The sequence below is a fragment of the Salmo salar genome, chromosome ssa25 (genome assembly GCF_905237065.1).
Source record: "Salmo salar chromosome ssa25, Ssal_v3.1, whole genome shotgun sequence".
Classification (NCBI taxonomy): domain Eukaryota; kingdom Metazoa; phylum Chordata; class Actinopteri; order Salmoniformes; family Salmonidae; genus Salmo; species Salmo salar.
This window is the reverse complement of record NC_059466.1, coordinates 36,328,841-36,350,133: the sequence shown is the minus strand read 5'-3', so window position 1 is coordinate 36,350,133 and position 21,293 is coordinate 36,328,841. Positions and strand designations below refer to the sequence as shown.

The window sequence follows — 21,293 nt, the reverse complement described above, 5'->3', positions numbered from 1 at the left end:
GGAAAAAGTCTATATACAGTGTGTGCAAATGAGGTAAGAAAAGGGAGGTAAGGCAATAAATAGGCCATAGTGGTGAAATACTTACAATTTAGCAATTAAACACTGGAGTGATAGATGTGCAAAAGATGAATGTGCAAGTAGAGATACTGGGGTGCAAAGGAGCAACAAAAACAAAATAACAGTATGGGGATGAGGTAGTTGGTTGGGTTATTTACAGATGGGCTATGTACAGGTGCAGTGATCTGTGAGCTGCTCTGACAGCTAGCTGGTGCTTAAAGTTAGTGAGGGAGATATGAGTCTCCAGCTTCAGTGATTTTTGCAGTTCGTTACAGTCATTGGCAGCAGAGAACTGGAAGGAAAGGCGGCCAAAGTAGGAATTGACTTTGGGGGTGACCAGTGAAATATACCTGCTGGAACGCGTGCTACGGGTGGGTGCTGCTATGGTGACCAGTGAGCTGAGATAAGGTGGGGCTTTACCTAGCAAAGACTAATAGATATCATGGAGCCAGTGGGTTTGGCGACGAATATGAAGCGAGGGCCAGCCAACGAGAGCATACAGGTCGCAGTGGTGGGTAGTATATGGGGCTTTGGTGACAAAACGGATAGCACTGTGACAGACTGCATCCAATTTGTTGAGTAGAGTGTTGGAGGCTATTTTGTAAATTACATCGCCGAAGTCAAGGATCGGTAGGATGGTCAGTTTTACGAGGGTATGTTTGGCAGCATGAGTGAAGGATGCTTTGTTGCGAAATTGGAAGCCGATTATAGATTACATTTTGGATTGGAGATGCTTAATGTGATTCTGGAAGGAGAGTTTACAGTCTAACCAGACACCTAGGTATTTGTAGATGTCCACATATTCTAAGTCAGAACCGTCCAGAGTAGTGATGCTGGACGGGCGGGCAGGTGCTGGTAGCGATCGGTTGAAGAGCATGCATTTAGTTTTACTTGCATTTAAGAGCAATTGGAGGCCACGGAAGGAGAGTTGTATGGCATTGAAGCTCATCTGGATGTTAGTTAACATAGTGTCCAAAGAAGGGCCAGAAGTATACAGAAGGTATCGTCTGCGTAGAGGTGGATCAGAGAATCAAAAGCAGCAAGAGCGACATCATTGATGTATACAGAGAAAAGAGTCAGCCCGAGAATTGAACTCTGTGGCACCCCTATAGAGACTGCCAGAGGTCTGAACAACAGACCCTCCGATTTGACACACTGAACTCTGTCTGAGAAGTAGTTGGTGAACCAGGCGAGGCAGTCATTTGAGAAACCAAGGCTGTTGAGTCTGCCGATTAGAATGAGGTGATTGACAGAGTCGAAAGCCTTGGCCAGGTCTATGAATACAGCTGCACAGTAATGTCTCTTATCGATCGAGGCTATGATATCGTTTAGGACCTTGAGTGTGGCTGAGGTGCACCCATGACCAGCTCGGAAACCAGATTGCATAGCGGAGAAGGTATGGTGGGATTCGAAATGGTCTGTGATCTGTTTGTTAACTTCGCTTTCGAAGACCTTACAAAGGCAGGGTAGAATAGTTATAGGTCTGTAGCAGTTTGGGTCTAGTGTCTCCCCCTTTGAAGAGGGGGATGACCGCGACAGTTTTCCCACCTTTGGGGATGTCAGACAATACGAAAGAGAGGTTGAACAGGCTAGTAATAGTGGTTGCAACAATGTAGTGCCTTGAGGTCGGAGGCTGAGCAGTTGCCGTACCAGGCAGTGATGCAACCAGGCAAGATGCTCTCGATGGTGCAGCTGTAGAACCTTTTGAAGATCTGAGGACCCATGCCAAATCTTTTCAGTCTCCTGAGGGGAATAGGCTTTGTTGTCGTGCCCTCTTCACAAATGTCTTGGTGTGTTTGGACCATGATAGTTTGTTAGTGATGTGGACACCAAGGAACTTCTCAACCTGCTCCACTACAGCCCTGTCGATGAGAATGGTGGTGTGCTCGGCCCTCCTTTTCCTGTAGTCCACAATCATCTCCTTTGTCTTGATCACGTTGAGAGAGAGGTTGTTGTCCTGGCACCACACGGCCAGGTCTCTGATCTCCTTCCTATAGGCTGTCTCATCATTGTCGGTGATCAGACCTACCACTGTTGTGCCATCGGAAAACGTAATGATGGTGTTGGTGTTGTGCCTGGCCATGCAGTCATGAGTAAACAGGTAGTACAGGAGGGGACTGAGCATGCACCCCTGAGGGGCCTCTGTGTTGAGGCTCAGCATGGTGGATGTGTTGTTACCTAACCGTACCACCTGGGGGCGGCCCGTCAGGAAGTTCAGGATACAGTTGCAGAGGGAGGTGTTTAGTCCCAGGGTCCTTAGCTTATTGATGAGCTTTGAGGGCACTGTGGTGTTGAATGCTGAGCTGTAGTCAATGAATAGCATTCTCACATAGGTGTTCCTTTTGTCTAGGTGGGAAAGAGCAGTTTGGAGTGCAATAGAGATGATCATCTTTGGATTTGTTGGGGAGGTATGCAAATTGGAGTGGGTCTAGGGTTTCTGGAATAATGCTGTTATGTGACCCATGACCAGCCTTTCAAAGCACTTCATGCCTACAGATGTGAGTGCTACGGGTCGGTAGTCATTTAGGCAGGTTACCTTAGTGTTCTTGGGCACAGGAAATATGGTGGTCTGTCTTGAAACATGTTGGTATTACAGACTCAGTCAGGGGCAGGTTGAAAATGTCAGTGAAGATACTTGCCAGTTGGTCAGCACATGCTCGGAGTACACGTCCTGGTAATCCGTCTGGCCCTGCGGCCTTGTGAATGTTGACCTGTTTAAAGGTCTTGCTCACATCGGCTACGGAGAGTGTGATCACACAGTCGTCTGGAACAGCTGATGGTCTCATGCATGTTTCAGTGTTGCTTGCCTCGAAACGAGCATAGAAGTACTTGTCTGATAGGCTTGCATCACTGGGCAGCTCGCAGCTGTGCTTCCCTTTGTAGTCTGTAATAGTTTGCAAGCCCTGCCACATCCGACGAGCGTCGGAGCCGGTGTAGTACGATTGAATCTTAGTCTTGTATTGACCCTTTGCCTGTTTGATGGTTCGTCTGAGGGCATAGCGGGATTTCTTATAAGCTTTCGGGTTAGAGTCCCGCTCCTTGAAAGCGGCTACTCTACCCTTTAGCTCAGTGCGGATGTTGCCCATGGCTTCTAGTTGGGGTATGTACGTACAGTCACTGTGGGGAAGACGTCATCGATGCAATTATTGATGAAGCCAGTGACTGATGTGGTGTACTCCTTCCTCAGTGCCATCGGAAGAATCCCGGAACATATTGCAGTCTGTGCTAGCCAAAACAGTCCTGTAGCTTAGCATCTGCTTCATCTGACCATTTTTTTTATTGACCGAGTCACTGGTGCTTCCTGCTTTAGTTTTTGCTTGTAAGCAGGAATCAGGAGGATATAATTATGGTTAGATTTGCCAAATGGAGGGTGAGGGAGAGCTTTGTATGCATCTGTGTGTGGATTAAAGGTGGTCTAGAGTTTTTTTCCCTTTGGTTGCACATTAAACATGCTGATAAAAATGAGGTTAAACGGATTTAAGGTTCCCTGAATTAAAGTCCCCGGTTACTAGGAGCGCCGCCTCTGGATGAGCGGTTTCCTGTTTTCTTATGGCTGTAATACAGCTCATTGAGTCCGGTCTTAGTATCAGCATCGGTTTGTGGTGGTAAATAGACAGCTACGAAGAATATAGATTAAAACTTTATTGGTAAATAGTGTGGTCTACAGCACCCACAGCATGATGCTGCCACCAGCATGTTTCACCATAGGGATGGTGCCAGGTTTCCTCCAGATGTGATGAGTGGCATTCAGGCCAAAGAGTTCAATCTTGGTTTCATCAGACCAGAGAATCTTGATTCTCATGGTCTGGGAGTCCTTAGGTGCCTTTTTGCAAACTCCAAGCGGGCTGTCATGTGCCTTTTACAGGGGAGTGGCTTCCGTCTGGCCACTCTACCATAAAGGCCTGATTGGTGGTGCTGCAGAGATGGTTGTCCTTCTGGAAGGTTCTCCCATCTCCACAGAGGAACTCTGGAGCTCTGTCAGATTGACCATCGGGTTCTTGATCACCTCCCTGACCAAGGCCCTTCTCCTCCGATTGCTCAGTTTGACCGGTCGGCCAGCTCTAGTTAGAATCTTGTTGGTTCCAAACTTCTTCAATTTTAGAATGATGGAGGCCACTGTGTTCTTGGGGACCTTCAATGTTGCAGACATTTTTTGGTACCCTTCCCCAGATCTGTGCCTCAACATAATCCTGTCTTGGACATTTACATTTTAGTCATTTAGCAGACGCTAAACCTCTCCGGACAATTCCTTCAACCTCATGGCTTGGTTTTTGGTCTGATATGCACTGTCAACTTATATAGACAGGTGTGTGCCTTTCCAAATCATGTCCAATCAATTGAATTTACCACAGGTGGACTCCCATCAAGTTGTAGAAACATCTCAAGGATGATCAATGGAAACAGGATGCACCTGAGCTCAATTTCGAGTTTCATAGCGAAGGGTTTGAATACTAACGTAAATAAGGATTTCATTTTTTTGTTGTAAAAATGTCTAAAAACCTGTTTATGCTTTGTCATTATGGGATATTGTGTGTAGATTATTATTTTTTAATTTAATCCATTTTAGAATAAGGCTGTAATGTAACAAAATGTGGAAAAAGTCAAGGGGTCTGAATACTTTCTGAAGGCATTGTATGTATTTATTATGAACAGGCACTGCAGCATAATGATACTATTAATATAATACTAGATCATATTGTAAATGAATTACACATCTTTCTGTAATAAGAATGAACTACACATTTATTTATTGTGTTTTTGTTCTACCTCGTGTTATTTTTAGTACTACATTGATATGGATTACTGCATTGTTGGGTTTAGAGCTTGCAAGAAAGGCATTTCACCCTACTTGTGAACGTGACATTAACACTTGTTTGTTTACCTACCCTTAAAGATAAGGGTTAATTTTCATAGCTTTGAGTATAAAATAATTCAGGACATAGGATGGACCAAATAAATACATAGTAAAACTTAGAATGTAATAGGATCACTGTGGGAGGGACATTGTGTAATAAGGAGTACTGCTGGCTCAATTATTACACCCCATAAATTCATGCATACAGTGAGTGTTCTTATCTACAACAACCGTCTGGTAAAAGTGGGTTACATGCTGAAAATTAAAGTCAAATCAAATTGATCACATGCACCGAATACAACAGGTGTAGACCTTAACGTGAAATGCTTACTTACGAGCCCTTAACCATCAATGCAGTTCAAGAAATAGTTAAGAAATATTTACTAAATAACCTAAAATAAAAAATAAAATAAAAAGTAACAAAATAAAATAACGAGGATATATACAGGGGGTACCAGTACCGATTCAATGTGTGGGGGGGTACAGGTTAGTCGAGGTAATGTGTACATGTAGGTAGGGGTAAAGTGACTATGCATAGATCATAAACAGAGTAGCAGCAGTGTTAAACCAAAGAGGGGAGTGGGGTCAATGTAAACAGTCCAGGTGGCTATTTGAATAATTGTTCAGCAGTCAAATGGCTTGGGGGTAGAAGCTGATAATTATAGTAAATAATTATGCGTGCTATCAAACATCACATAACACACACAAATAGCATGATGATTTCTTTGATACAATAGTTAACTCGTATATGTCTAAAAAGCAAGCTAGTCCCCGCCCCCCTGTCTTGTTGTCCAAAAACTTGCATGAAATCGATTTGAGTGGAAAGGCTAGCTTGCTATTCTACATCGACTCATATATCAAGTCCACAATCTTGGAGTGTACATTTTAAGAGGTATGTGTACGAACATCAACTAATTTTCATTTATATATGAAATCCATTACATTGTCTATCTGAACGGAATTGTATATTCTTTCACTAGCTATACCTAATCGGTCTTCCCGCTTTTTGTATCAAACTGTTAGCTAGCTGAACGTTGGCTACAAAGCTAGCTAGCTTGTTGATCCGCTATACCACATACATTAGCCTAAAAACAATAACTTACACTAACATCACGTCTAAATAATGTACTGGATGGAGTGGTTTTCAGATTACTTCCCAACTACAAAATAGCTTTCCAAATGGCTTGTCTACGATTTGCCTTCAAACGTGTCCATACAAAATCCAACTTTCGACATGTTAGCTAACTAAGCAGTGGTAGCTGCTAGCTAATATTGCTAACGCCAACGACAGCTTGTTCATTGTAGTCCAGTTGTTCGCCCTGGTGATACGTTATACTTTTTGCCATATATAAATACGTTATCCCAGTGTTATAAATATCACGTTATTTTTCATTTTAATCGAGCAAATTACTCCGGCATTTCCCCCTGACCGCTCTCGGAAGTCTGTAGACAACACTAAACTTAGCCAGGATTTCCGGCTCCTTTGCGATTGCCCCTCTGCTGTTTTGTTTCCGTTTCTTCCATTTCCGTTTTAAAGTTTTCCAGATTCTAAGTTTCAGAGTATATTTAAATCGTCATTTAAATCAGTTATTCATTGAATTGTGTTTCTTACAGTCAGTATAAATTGTGTATTTCATGAGACAGACCCCCGTTTTGCGCGTGCCTCGCCCCTCACGTAACATCGCTGAAAAATATGCTGGATAGCTAGCATTGTATTGCTACAGTATTGTACAGCTACGCTACACGTATAATTAACATTATTACCGATATATCTTCGAAGTGTTTGCTTTCAGAGGAGTTAAAATTGATCAAGTTTATGTAATGATTTATCAACTAATGGCCCACAGTACGGCCTATGCTTTGGAGAGGCCTCGCCCTCGCGTTAGTACTTTAGCTCGCACATAACTCTCTGCCGCCCAATGAGAAACCGAGGCTCCCTCAACTGGGTGATTCTCATGAATCCAGTTTTAAAATGTCTAGCAAATTGACTTACAAAACCATGATTCATCTTCAAAAATCAAGTTTCATTCTGAGGACTAGATGTCTAGATTTTGGAAAGTGTCTTATATTAAATAAATGTTACATTTTACCTGTATTTTGTAAATTATCACCCCAAATTCTCATTGCTGAAATGCGTCTGGATTAAATTCTTTAGAAAAAACGTATTTATTTGAATAAAACCCCAAATATATTGCAGTAGTTTGTCCATAAATCATAAAAATGTTACACTAGTTGAAGTTTACATGACACTACTATTTATTGCATGCAAACCGTATTTGTGGACATGTCTCATTACATAACACTTTTTAAAGTAAAGCTTTATGATGCATCATCTAGAGGAGTAGTCCTTAGATGAGCACAAGTTTTAAGTGAATATATATGCTTATATGCCTTCAGAATGAGGTTATTATTCTCACCCCACTTGGCCTTCTCATTACTGAAACAGCTAAAGAGCTAATGTCCAGTGTTATGCTTTACTCAGGCCTTGTCATTAGGTGAGCAATGTTGACAAATATTTGAATATTGATTTGTTTTTAACTTTTTTGGACTTCAAATTTTTTTTACGGTAATGATCATTTTGCGATTTAATTTTTTTGGGAAATGCATAATATCTGACCAAAAACATAATAATTCTGAAATAGATAAATACGGATCCTAATCTCAGTGTTTCAAGAAATTTAGTGAAAAATGTGAGTGAAAAATGACACCTGAGATTTTTTTTCTTTTACAGTTTCGAGACTACGACACAACTTCATTCACATCAAGACCCACTAGCTAGATATTAACCTTTTAGATTTTATTTTAAACAACATTTTACTTGATATAATGCCACTGTCCTCCCATCAGACCTGAAGCTGATGGAGGCCTGTATTTATGGAGTTGAAATACCTGATCAGACCTGATACTGATGGATGCCTGTATTTATGGAGTTGAAATACCTGATCAGACCTGAAGCTGATGGAGGCCTGTATTTATGGAGTTGAAATACCTGATCAGACCTGATACTGATGGAGGCCTGTATTTATGGGGTTGAAATACCTGATCAGACCTGATACTGATGGAGGCCTGTATTTATGGAGTTAAAATACCTGATCAGACCTGATACTGATGGAGGCCTGTATTTATGGGGTTGAAATACCTGATCAGACCTGATACTGATGGAGGCCTGTATTTATGGAGTTAAAATACCTGATCAGACCTGATACTGATGGAGGCCTGTATTTATGGAGTTGAAATACCTGATCAGACCTGATACTGATGGAGGCCTGTATTTATGGAGTTAAAATACCTGATCAGACCTGATACTGGTGGAGGCCTGTATTTATGGGGTTGAAATACCTGATCAGACCTGATACTGATGGAGGCCTGTATTTATGGAGTTAAAATACCTGATCAGACCTGATACTGATGGAGGCCTGTATTTATGGGGTTGAAATACCTGATCAGACCTGATACTGATGGAGGCCTGTATTTATGGAGTTGAAATACCTGATCAGACCTGATACTGATGGAGGCCTGTATTTATGGAGTTAAAATACCTGATCAGACCTGATACTGATGGAGGCCTGTATTTATGGAGTTGAAATACCTGATCAGACCTGATACTGATGGAGGCCTGTATTTATGGAGTTAAAATACCTGATCAGACCTGATACTGATGGAGGCCTGTATTTATGGGGTTAAAATACCTGATCAGACCTGATACTGATGGAGGCCTGTATTTATGGAGTTGAAATACCTGATCAGACCTGATACTGATGGAGGCCTGAATTTATGGGGTTAAAATACCTCCTCAAAGTTGTTTTTATTGTATATTTGATGGTATTGGATTTGAACGCTTTGTAGCGATGTGTTTGTACCATCACATCTGAAAACATTTGATGTCACCTTAATGTTGATTGATACACCCCAGTCTGTCTGTCTTTTCCTTAGAATAGTTTGAATCTTGGGGTACAGCAATGTCTAAAAGTGAGACAGAGGAGATGATAGAGATTGAGATCGACGGACAGGAGAAACAGGAGTGCCTGGAGGAGGGGTGAGTGATATATTTTACAATGTGAACAGGCACCCATAAGCCCATCAATTCAAACCCAGCTCCCTCCCTACTACTGATGACTTAACGTTACTATTTGTGTGTTTTCGTTTGTGTGGTCATGCCATTTTCAGGGTTGAGGAGCAGACCATTACATCAGCCGATCTGATCCAACAGGACATCGACATCAATGAGCCAATCGGTAACCTGAAGAAGCTCCTGGAGCCCCGTATCCAGATGTCATTGGATGGATATGAAATCTGTCTACAGGACATCCAGGTACTGTTGGAGGGCTGCATTTATGGGGTTCAAATACCTGATCAGACCTGAAGGTGATGGAGGCCTGTATTTATGGCGTTGAAATACCTGATCAGACCTGATACTGATGGAGGCCTGTATTTATGGAGTTGAAATACCTGATCAGACCTGATACTGATGGAGGCCTGTATTTATGGAGTTGAAATACCTGATCAGACCTGATACTGATGGAGGCCTGTATTTATGGAGTTGAAATACCTGATCAGACCTGATACTGATGGAGGCCTGTATTTATGTAGTTGAAATACCTGATCAGACCTGATACTGATGGAGGCCTGTATTTATGGAGTTAAAATACCTGATCAGACCTGATACTGATGGAGGCCTGTATTTATGGGGTTGAAATACCTGATCAGACCTGATACTGATGGAGGCCTGTATTTATGGAGTTGAAATACCTGATCAGACCTGATACTGATGGAGGCCTGTATTTATGGGGTTAAAATATCTGCCCCACCTGATCAGACTTGATGCTGATGGAGTTTCATGTGTTTAGAGTGATCATTTAATGGAGAAATGTTTAGAGTTGTCTCTTTTTCTCTCCCTTTCTGTCTCTCCCATTTGCTCCATCTCCATCCTCTCTTCTTATTTACCTGTCCTCCCCTCTCTCCCCTGCCTGTCCTCCCCTCTCTCCCCCGCCTGTCCTCCCCTCTCTCCCCTGCCTGTCCTCCCCTCTCTCCCCCGCCTGTCCTCCGCTCTCTCCCCCGCCTGTCCTCCGCTCTCTCCCCCGCCTGTCCTCCGCTCTCTCCCCCGCCTGTCCTCCGCTCTCTCCCCCGCCTGTCCTCCGCTCTCTCCCCGCCTGTCCTCCGCTCTCTCCCCGCCTGTCCTCCGCTCTCTCCCCCGCCTGTCCTCCGCTCTCTCCCTCGTCTGTCCTCCGCTCTCTCCCTCGCCTGTCTTTATATCTGTCCCTCGCCTGTCCTCCGCTCTGTTCCTCGCCTGTCCTCCCCTCTGTCCCTCGACTGTCCTCCGCTCTCTCCCTCGACTGTCCTCCGCTCTCTCCCTCGACTGTCCTCCGCTCTCTCCCTCGACTGTCCTCCGCTCTCTCCCTCGACTGTCCTCCGCTCTCTCCCTCGACTGTCCTCCGCTCTCTCCCTCGACTGTCCTCCGCTCTCTCCCTCGACTGTCCTCCGCTCTCTCCCTCGACTGTCCTCTGCTCTCTCCCTCGCCTGTCTTCCCATCTGTCCCTCGCCTGTCCTCCCATCTGTCCCTCGCCTATCCTCCTCTCTCCCTCGCCTATCCTCCGCTCTCTCCCTCGCCTGTCCTCCGCTCTCTCCCTCGCCTGTCCTCCCATCTGTCCTTTGCCTGTCCTTCCTCTGTCCCTCGCCTGTCCTCCCCTCTGTCCCTCGCCTGTCCTCCCCTCTGTCCCTCGCCTGTCCTCCCCTCTGTCCCTCGCCTGTCCTCCCCTCTCTCTCTCGCCTGTCCTCCGCTCTCTCTCTCGCCTGTCCTCCGCTCTCTCTCTCGCCTGTCCTCCGCTCTCTCCCTCGCCTGTCCTCCGCTCTGTCCCTCGCCTGTCCTCCCCTGTTGCCCTCTCCTTTCTCTTTCTTTCTGTCTTTCCAGCTGCATCCAGACCACAGCCTCTTTGATCAAGGAGTGAAGACAGACGGCACAGTGCAACTCAGTCTACAGATCATCACCAAGCCAGGTACACAAACGACAGTCTCAGCACCCAAATCAAAACCCAGGCACCCAATCTATTGATGCACACAAATGTGGCACCATACAAATGAGGCTGTTGATACTAATCACACTCTAACCTCCCATCAAATCCCTCCATCCAGGCGAGGAGAAGCTGAACATCCTGGAGATCGTGAAGCCGGTGGAGACGGTGGAGGTGGTGATCGACCCGGATGCGGCAGGGGAGGAGGGCACCCTGATGGAGGAGGGCCAGCTGATTGCTGTGGAGCACTCCTCCCTGTCAGATGACACCTCGGAGCAGGTGACACGCTGGGCCGCCGCCCTAGAGGGCTACCGCAAGGAACAGGTCCGTCTGGGGATTCCCTACGGTGAGGAGGACGCCAACACACACTTACACTGAAACACAACAATAAGCAGGACACAGACAAATACAGATACATACACTGAAACACAAAACCACAATTAATCAGGCAGGTACACACCGTTGTACAAAGTGAGACCAGTTTGCTGCGATTGCCATGCCATTTATAACAGACAAGAAAAGCTGTAGTCAGCATTGTCAGTCTTGTAATGTGTCTGTCTCCTCTCAGACCCAGAACAGTGGACGGCGGACCAGGTGATCCACTGGGCCGTGTGGGTGATGAAGGAGTTCAGCATTGACGAGATGGAGGTGGGAGGGATTCACATCCCGGGTCGCGACCTCTGCTCCTTCACCCAGGAAGAGTTCTTGCAGAGGGTCCCCAGTGGAGAGATCCTCTGGAGCCACTTGGAGCTGCTCCGCAAGTGTGAGTTTGTGTTGTAGCTTCTGTATGTTGAGTCACTGTGTTTGGGTTAAGGGCTAGCACCATTTCAAGACTAATTAGAGTCATAATACAAACCTTGCAGCAGGTAGCCTCGAGGTTAGAGGGTTGGGCCAGTAACCGAAAGGTTGCTGTTCCGAATACCGGAGCGGACAAGGTCGCTGTGCCATTGACCAAGGCACCTAACCCTAATTTCTCCAGGGTCGCTGTACAATGGCGACCCTGGCTGTGATCCCACTCTCTGCGGGTGTCTCAGGGAGTTGGGATGTGCAAATAAAAATATTTACATTACACGCTTGTGTGTAACAGGACAAATATAAGCCCCCCCCAAAACAAATTGTTATTCTTATTATATTGGTTACATATAGTATGCCTGAAAATTAGAGGCTAGGTAGTATCCAACATGGCACCGACAGAGATGGTTGCTTCGCGTTGTTAGGAAACTATGCAGTATTTTGTTTTTTTATGTATTATTTCTTACACTGTTACCCCAGGAAATCTTAAGTCTTATTACGTAAAGCCGGGAAGAACTATTGGATATAAGAGCAACGTCAACTCACCAACATTACGACCAGGAATACGACTTTCCCGAAGCGGATCCTCTGTTTGGACCACCACCCAGGACAATGGATTGGATCCCAGAGGCCGACCCAAAACAACGGCGCCGTAGAAGGGGCAGACGGAGCGGTCTTCTGGTCAGGCTCCGTAGACGGGCACATCGCTCGCCGCTCCCGAATATACTACTCACCACTGTCCAGTCTCTTGACAACAAGGTAGACGAAATTCGAGCAAGGGTTGCCTTCCAGAGAGACATCAGAGATTGTAACATTCTCTGTTTCACGGAAACATGGCTCACTCAGGATACGTTATCAGAGTCGGTACAGCCACCTGGTTTCTTCAAGCATCGCTCCGACAGAAACAAACATCTTTCTGGTAAGAAGAAGGGCGGGGGTGTCTGCCTTATGATTAACGAGCCGTGGTGTGATCATAACAACACACAGGAACTCAAGTCCTTTTGTTCCCCTGACCTAGAATTCCTTACAATCAAATGCTGACCGCATTATCTACCTAAAGAATTCTCTTCGATTATAATCACAGCCGTGTATATCCCCCCCAAGCAGACACATTGACGGCCCTGAAAGAACTTCATTGGACTTTATGTAAACTGGAAACCACATATCCTGAGGCTGCATTTATTGTAGCTCGGGATTTTAACAAAGCTAATCTGAAAACAAGGCTCCCTAAATTCTATCAGTATGTCAAATGCGCGACCAGGGCCGGCAGAATTATGGGTCATTGCTACTCTAACTTCCGCGACACATACAAAGCCCTCCCTCGCCCTCCTTTCGGCAAATCTGACCACGACTCCATTTTGTTGCGGTGTTTTAGACACAAACTAAAACAGGAAACGCCTGTGCTCAGGTCTGTTCAACGCTGGTCCGACCAATCTGATTCCACTTTTCAAGATTGCTTCTATCACGTGGACTGGGATATGTTCCGGATAGCCTCATACAACAACATTGATGTATACGCTGATTTGGTGAGCAAGTTTATTAGCAAATGCATCAGTGATGTTGTACCCACGGTGACTATTAAAACCTTCCCTAACCAGAAACCGTGGATTGATGGCAGCATTCGCGCAAAACTGAAAGCGTGAACCACTGCTTTTAATCATGGCAAGGCGACCGGAAACATGACCGAGTACAAAACAGTGTAGCTATTCCCTCCGCAAGGCAATCAAACAAGCTAACCGTCAGTATAGAGACAAGGTATGTACAGTGCCTTGCGAAAGTATTCGGCCCCCTTGAACTTTTCGACCTTTTGCCACATTTCAGGCTTCAAACATAAAGATATAAAACTGTAATTTTTTGTGAAGAATCAACAACAAGTGGGACACAATTATGAAGTGGAACGAAATTTATAGGATATTTCAAACTTTTTTAACAAATAAAAAACAGAAAAATTTGACAGTGCAAAATTATTCAGCCCCTTTACTTTCAGTGCAGCAAACTCTCTCCAGAAGTTCAGTGAGGATCTCTGAATGATCCAATGTTGACCTAAATGACTAATGATGATAAATAGATTCCACCTGTGTGTAATCAAGTCTCCGTATAAATGCACCTGCTCTGTGATAGTCTCAGAGGTCCGTTTAAAGCGCAGAGAGCATCATGAAGAACAAGGAACACACCAGGCAGGTCCGAGATACTGTTGTGGAGAAGTTTAAAGCCGGATTTGGATACAAAAAGATTTCCCAAGCTTTAAACATCCCAAGGAGCACTGTGCAAGCGATAATATTGAAATGGAAGGAGTATCAGACCACTGCAAATCTACGAAGACCCGGCCGTCCCTCTAAACTTTCAGCTCATACAAGGAGAAGACTGATCAGAGATGCAGCCAAGAGGCCCATGATCACTCTGGATGAACTGCAGAGATCTACAGTTGAGGTGGGAGACTCTGTCCATAGGACAACAATCAGTCGTATACTGCACAAATCTGGCATTTATGGAAGAGTGGCAAGAAGAAAGCCATTTCTTAAAGATATCCATAAAAAGTGTTGTTTAAAGTTTGCCACTAGCCACCTGGGAGACACACCAAACATGTGGAAGAAGGTGCTCTGGTCAGATGAAACCAAAATCGAACTTTTTGGCAACAATGCAAAACGTTATGTTTGGCGTAAAAGAAACACAGCTCATCACCCTGAACACACCATCCCCACTGTCAAACATGGTGGTGGCAGCATCATGGTTTGGGCCTGCTTTTCTTCAGCAGGGGCAGGGAAGATGGTTAAAATTGATGGGAAGATGGATGGAGCCAAATACAGGACCATTCTGGAAGAAAACCTGATGGAGTCTGCAAAAGACCTGAGACTGGGACGGAGATTTGTCTTCCAACAAGACAATGATCCAAAACATAAAGCAAAATCTACAATGGAATGGTTCACAAATAAACATATCCAGGTGTTAGAATGGCCAAGTCAAAGTCCAGACCTGAATCCAATCGAGAATCTGTGGAAAGAACTGAAAACTGCTGTTCACAAACGCTCTCCATCCAACCTCACTGAGCTCGAGCTGTTTTGCAAGGAGGAATGGGCAAAAATGTCAGTCTCTCGATGTGCAAAACTGAAAGAGACATACCCCAAGCGACTTACAGCTGTAATCGCAGCAAAAGGTGGCACTACAAAGTATTAACTTAAGGGGGCTGAATAATTTTGCACGCCCAATTTTTCAGTTTTTTATTTGTTAAAAAAGTTTGAAATATCCAATAAATTTCGTTCCACTTCATGATTGTGTCCCACTTGTTGTTGATTCTTTAAAAAAAATTACAGTTTTATATCTTTGTTTGAAGCCTGAAATGTGGCAAAAGGTCGAAAAGTTCAAGGGGGCCGAATACTTTCGCAAGGCACTGTATGTATGTGGCAGGGTCTACAGTCAATCGCGGATTACAAAAAGAAAACCAGCCCCATCACGGACACCGATGTCTTGCTCCAGATGGGTTAGGGCATGACTGCGTGGCCATGCACGCCTCCAACTCAATCATCAAGTTTGCAGATGACACTACAGTGGTAGGCTTGATTACCAACAACAACGAGACGGCCTATAGGGAGGAGGTGAGGGCCCTCAGAGTGGGGTGTCAGGAAAATAACATTCACGCTCAACGTCAACAAAACAAAGGAGATGATCGTGGACTTCAGGAAACAGCAGAGGGAGCAGCCCCCTATCCACATCGACAGGACAGTAGTGGAGAAGGTGGAAAGTTTTAAGTTCCTCGGCGTACACATCACGGACAAACTGAAATGGTCCACACAGACAGCGTGGTGAAGAAGGCGCAGCAGCGCCTCTTCAACCTCAGGAGGCTGAAGAAATTTTGCTTGTCACCGAAAACACTCACAAACCTTTACAGATGCACAATCGAGAGCATCCTGTCGGGCTGTATCACCGCCTGGTACGGCAACTGCTCCGCCCTCAACCGTAAGGCTTTCCAGAGGGTAGTGAGGTCTGCACAACGCATCACCGGGGGCAAACTACCTGCCCTCCAGGACACCTACACCACCCGATGTTACAGGAAGGCCAAAAAGATCATCAAGGACAACAACCACCCAAGCCACTGCCTGTTCACCCCGCTATCATCTAGAAGGCGAGGTCAGTACAGGTGCATCAAAGCTGGGACCGAGAGACTGAAAAACAGCTTCTATCTCAAGGACATCAGACTGTTAAACAGCGATCACTAACATTGAGTGGCTGCTGCCAACATACTGACTCAACTCTAGCCACTTTAATAATAAAGAATTGGTTGTAATAAATATATCACTAGTCACTTTAAACAATGCCACTTTATATAACGTTTACATACCCTACATTACTCATCTCATATGTATATACAGTACTCTATACCATCTACTGCATCTTGCCTATGCCGTTCGGCCATCACTCATTTATATATTTTATGTACATATTCTTATTCATTCCTTTACACTTGTGTGTGTATAAGGTAGTTGTTGTGAAATTGTTAGGTTAGATTACTCGTTGGATATTACTGCATGGTCGGAACTAGAAGCACAAGCATTTCGCTACACTCGCATTAACATCTGCTAACCATGTGTTTGTGACCAATAAAATGTGATTTGATTTGAAGGGGATGGGAGTTGTTCTGAGCCTGGACAAGCATGTTTATTGAAGTTGGTTTTAGCTCACATACTGTATCTGTCCATGTTCTTTACAGATGTGTTGGCCAGTCAGGACCAGTCTGGCCAGGAGGCCACAGTCACCATTGACCAACGTAAGTTTATTTCCTGTCTCTCTCACTCATTGTCACCCTGCATTCATCTACCACACTATATTGTTCTCCTCTATAGGCACAGATCTAGGATCAGCTTACTCTCACCCAATTCCTTACTTGTACCAACATGGGTAGAAACACCAAACTGACCATAGATCAGGTGGTAACTTCATCATGTATGTTTCTGGCTGTTTGAACCTTCTGTCTCCGCCCCCAGAAGTCCAGATCATCCCAGCTGCCGTGCAAACCACATCCACCACTATCAAGGTACTGAAGCAGAACCGCGGCCCCAGGACACCCCGCATCACAGGAGGAGAGGAGCGCAGCTCACCTGGCAACCGCACAGGTAGCCATTTGTGTGTCTTGGGTGTTGTGAATGTACAGTTGAAGTCGGAAGTTTACATACACCTTAGCCAAATACATTTAAACTCAGTTTTGCACAATTCCTGACATTTAATCCTAGTAAAAGATTCCCTGTCTTAGGTCAGTTAGGATCTCCACTTTATTTTAAGAATGTGAAATGTCAGAATAATAGTAGAGGGAATGATTTATTTCAGCTTTTATTTCTTTCATCACATTCCCAGTGGGTCGGAAGTTTACATACACTCAATTAGTATTTGGTAGCATTGCCTTTAAATTGTTTAACTTGGGTCAAACGTTTTGGGTAGCCTTCCATAAGCTTCCCACAATAAGTTGGGTGAATTTTGGCCCATTCCTCCTGACAGAGCTGGTGTAACTGAGTCAGGTTTGTAGGACTCCTTGCTCGCACACGCTTTTTCAGTTCTGGCCACAAATTTGCTATGGGATTGAGGTCAGGGCTTTGTGATGGCCACTCCAATACCTTTACTTTGTTGTCCTTAAGCCATTTTGCCACAACTTTGGAAGTATGCTTGGAGTCATTGTTCATTTGGATTACCCATTTGCGACCATGCTTTAACTTCCTGACTGATGTGTTGAGATGTTTATTCAATATATCCACGTAATTTTCCTCCCTCATGATGACGTCTATTTTGTGAAGTGCACCAGTCCCTCCTGCAGCAAAGCACCCCCACAACATGATGCTGCCACCCCGTGCTTCATGGTTGGGATTGTGTTCTTTGGCTTGCAAGCCTCCCCCTTTTTCCTCTAAACATAACGATGGTCATTATGGCCAAACAGTTCTATTTTTGTTTCATCAGACCAGAGGACATTTCTCCAAAAAGTGTGATCTTTGTCCCCATGTGCAGTTCCAAACCGTAGTCTGGCTTTTTTATGGCAGTTTTGGAGCAGTGGCCTCTTCCTTGCTGAGTGGCCTTTCAGGTTATGTCGATATAGGACTCGTTTTACTGTGGATATAGATACTTTTGTACCTGTTTCCTCCAGCATCTTCACAAGGTCCTTTGCTGTTGTTCTGGGATTGATTTGCACTTTTTGCACCAAAGTACGTTCATCTCTAGGAGACAGAACGCGTCTCCTTCCTGAGCGGTATGACGGCTGCGTGGTCTCATGGTGTTTGTACAGATGAATGTGGTACCTTCAGGCGTTTGGAAATTGCTCCCAAGGATGAACTTGTGGAGGTCTAAAAAAAAAATTCTGAGGTCTTGGCTGATTTCTCTTGATTTTTCCACGATGTCAAGCAAACAGGCGCTGATCTTGAAGGTACACCTCCAATTGACTCAAATGATGTCAATTAGCCTATCAGAAGCTTCTAAAGCCATGCCATTTTTTGGAATTTTCCAAGCTGTTTAAAGGCACAGTCAACGTAGTGTATGTAAACTTCTGACCCACTGAAATTGTGATACAGTGAATTATAAGTGAGATAATCTGTCTGTAAACAGTTGTTGGAAAAATGACTTGTGTCATGCACAAAGTAGATGTCCCAACCGACTTGCCAAAACTATAGTTTGTTAACAAGAAATGTGTGGAGTGGTTGAAAAACGAGTTTTAATGACTCCAACCTAAGTGTATGTAAACTTCCGACTTCAACTGTATGTGTACCTCGAGCAGTAGTCTTGGTATGCTTTTTTATGGATGCCTTAAGTGTGCATGTGCTCGTATCTGATGTGAACACACACACACGTCCGCTCACCTGTCCCTTTAGGTAACAACGGTCAGATCCAGCTGTGGCAGTTCCTGTTGGAGCTGTTGACGGATAAGGATGCTAGAGACTGTATCTCCTGGGTGGGAGAGGAGGGAGAGTTCAAACTCAACCAGCCTGAACTGGTGGCCCAGAAATGGGGCCAACGCAAGAACAAGCCCACCATGAACTATGAGAAACTCAGCCGAGCGCTCAGGTATGTCAATCTGACAGTTTCTCTCCCTTTTCCTCTAACATTTTCGTTGTACAATTTCAAGCACTCTTATACACTGCTCAAAAAAATAAAGGGAACACTTAAACAACACAATGTAACTCCAAGTTAATCACACTTCTGTGAAATCAAACTGTCCACTTAGGAAGCAACACTGATTGACAATAAATTTCACATGCTGTTGTGCAAATGGAATAGACAACAGGTGGAAATTATAGGCAATTATCAAGACACCCCCAATAAAGGAGTGGTTCTGCAGGTGGGAACCACAGACCACTTCTCAGTTCCTATGCTTCCTGGCTGATGTTTTGGTCACTTTTGAATGCTTTCACTCTAGTGGTAGCATGAGACGGAGTCTACAACCCACACAAGTGGGTCAGGTAGTGCAGCTCATCCAGGATGGCACATCAATGCGAGCTGTGGCAAGAAGGTTTGCTGTGTCTGTCAGCGTAGTATCCAGAGCATGGAGGCGCTACCAGGAGACAGGCCAGTACATCAGGAGACGTGGAGGAGGCCGTAGGAGGGCAACAACCCAGCAGCAGGACCGCTACCTCCGCCTTTGTACAAGGAGGAGCAGGAGAAGCACTGCCAGAGCCCTGCAAAATGACCTCCAGCAGGTCACAAATGTGCATGTGTCTGCTTAAACGGTCAGAAACATACTCCATGAGTATTGTGCTTACAGCCCAACACCGTGCAGGACGTTTGGCATTTGCCAGAGAACACCAAGATTGGCAAATTCGCCACTGGCGCCCTGTGCTCTTCACAGATGAAAGCAGGTTCACACCGAGCACGTGACAGACGTGACAGAGTCTGGAGACGCCGTGGAGAACGTTCTGCTGCCTGCAACATCCTCCAGCATGACCGGTTTGGCGGTGGGTCAGTCATGGTGTGAGGTGGCATTTCTTTGGGGGGCCGCACAGCCCTCCATGTGCTCGCCAGAGGTAGCCTGACTGCCATTAGGTACCGAGATGAGATCCTCAGACCCCTTGTGAGACCATATGCTGGTGTGGTTGGCCCTGGGTTCCTCCTAATGCAAGACAATGCTAGACCTCATGTGGCTGGAGTGTGTCAGCAGTTCCTGCAAGAGGAAGGCATGGATGCTATGGACTGGCCCGCCCGTTCCCCAGACCTGAATCCAATTAAGCACATCTGGGACATCATGTCTCGCTCCATCCACCAACGCCACGTTGCACCACAGACTGTCCAGGAGTTGGCGGATGCTTTAGTCCAGGTCTGGGAGGAGATCCCTCAGGAGACCATCCGCCACCTCATCAGGAGCATGCCCAGGTGTTGTAGGGAGGTCATACAGGCACGTGGAGGCCACACACACTACTGAGCCTCATTTTGACTTGTTTTAAGGACATTACATCAAAGTTGGATCAGCCTGTAGTGTGGTTTTACACTTTAATTTTGAGTGTGACTCCAAATCCAGACCTCCATGGGTTGATAAATTGGATTTCCATTGATTATTTTTGTGTGATTTTGTTGTCAGCACAGTATTTAATAAGATTATTTCTTTCATTCAGATCTAGGATGTGTTGTTTAAGTGTTCCCTTTATTTTTTTGAGCAGTATAATATGATTTGTTCCCTTACCTTGAACTTTCTAGTCGTGTCATTTTAATTTCGGACAATTTTCTCAGGTATTACTACGACGGGGACATGATCAGCAAGGTGCAGGGCAAGCGCTTCGTCTACAAGTTTGTGTGCGACCTGAGGACTTTGATTGGCTACAGCGCTGCCGAGCTCAACAACCTGGTGACGGAGTGTGAGCAGAAGAAGCTGGCCCGCATTCAGCTGCACGGGATTGGCCAGCCCATCACCACGGTGACACTGGCCACCTCAGCACAGGACAGCTGAGGGGGGAGGGGCATGGGGCTGCCCCAGGTAGAAGTTGCCCATTGGCACAAATCTAGGATCAGATTACTGTGACCTGCCCTAAGCTTTACCATTAATAGGTGGAAATGATGAACAGACATTAGATCCATGTCTATGGGCAACTTCGTCCTCCTTTTGGTTTGATTGGGAGGTTGTTTTCTTATTTTAACCAGGGAAGAGATGCTTGTTGGAGGGAGTGTGTATATGAGTGTCTGAGAGGGGGAGTGTGTGTATATGAGTGTCTGAGAGGGGGAGTGTGTGTATATGAGTGTCTGAGAGGGGGAGTGTGTGTATATGAGTGTCTGAGAGGGGGAGTGTGTGTATATGAGTGTCTGAGAGGGGGAGTGTGTGTATATGAGTGTCTGAGAGGGGGAGTGTGTGTATATGAGTGTCTGAGAGGGGGAGTGTGTGTATATGAGTGTCAGAGGGGAGTGTGTGTATATGAGTGTCAGAGGGGGAGTGTGTGTATATGAGTGTCTGAGAGGGGGAGTGTGTGTATATGAGTGTCTGAGAGGGGGAGTGTGTGTATATGAGTGTCTGAGAGGGGGAGTGTGTGTATATGAGTGTCTGAGAGGGGGAGTGTGTGTATATGAGTGTCTGAGAGGGGGAGTGTGTGTATATGAGTGTCTGAGAGGGGGAGTGTGTGTATATGAGT

At 45.2% G+C, this 21,293-nt stretch overlaps 1 protein-coding gene across 3 annotated transcripts; it reads left to right on the top strand.

The window, feature by feature from the left end:
* The first annotated feature begins 5,527 nt into the window (after positions 1-5,527).
* Positions 5,528-20,963, top strand: LOC106586689 (GA-binding protein alpha chain). Of its 3 annotated transcripts, none has more exons than XM_014174228.2 (10): positions 5,528-5,804; positions 8,846-8,948; positions 9,080-9,224; positions 10,821-10,905; positions 11,042-11,266; positions 11,489-11,683; positions 16,418-16,474; positions 16,692-16,820; positions 18,555-18,747; positions 20,404-20,963. In XM_014174228.2, exons 2-10 carry the CDS (start codon positions 8,872-8,874, stop codon positions 20,618-20,620), a joined length of 1,323 nt encoding a protein of 440 aa, XP_014029703.1. In that variant the 5' UTR covers positions 5,528-5,804; positions 8,846-8,871; the 3' UTR covers positions 20,621-20,963. The 3 variants fall into 3 exon arrangements, with proteins under 3 accessions (XP_014029703.1, XP_014029704.1, XP_045563456.1); XM_014174229.2 differs by having other exon boundaries at positions 5,685-5,804; positions 8,851-8,948; XM_045707500.1 differs by lacking the exon at positions 5,528-5,804 and adding an exon at positions 5,831-7,602.
* The last annotated feature ends 330 nt before the right edge of the window (positions 20,964-21,293 follow it).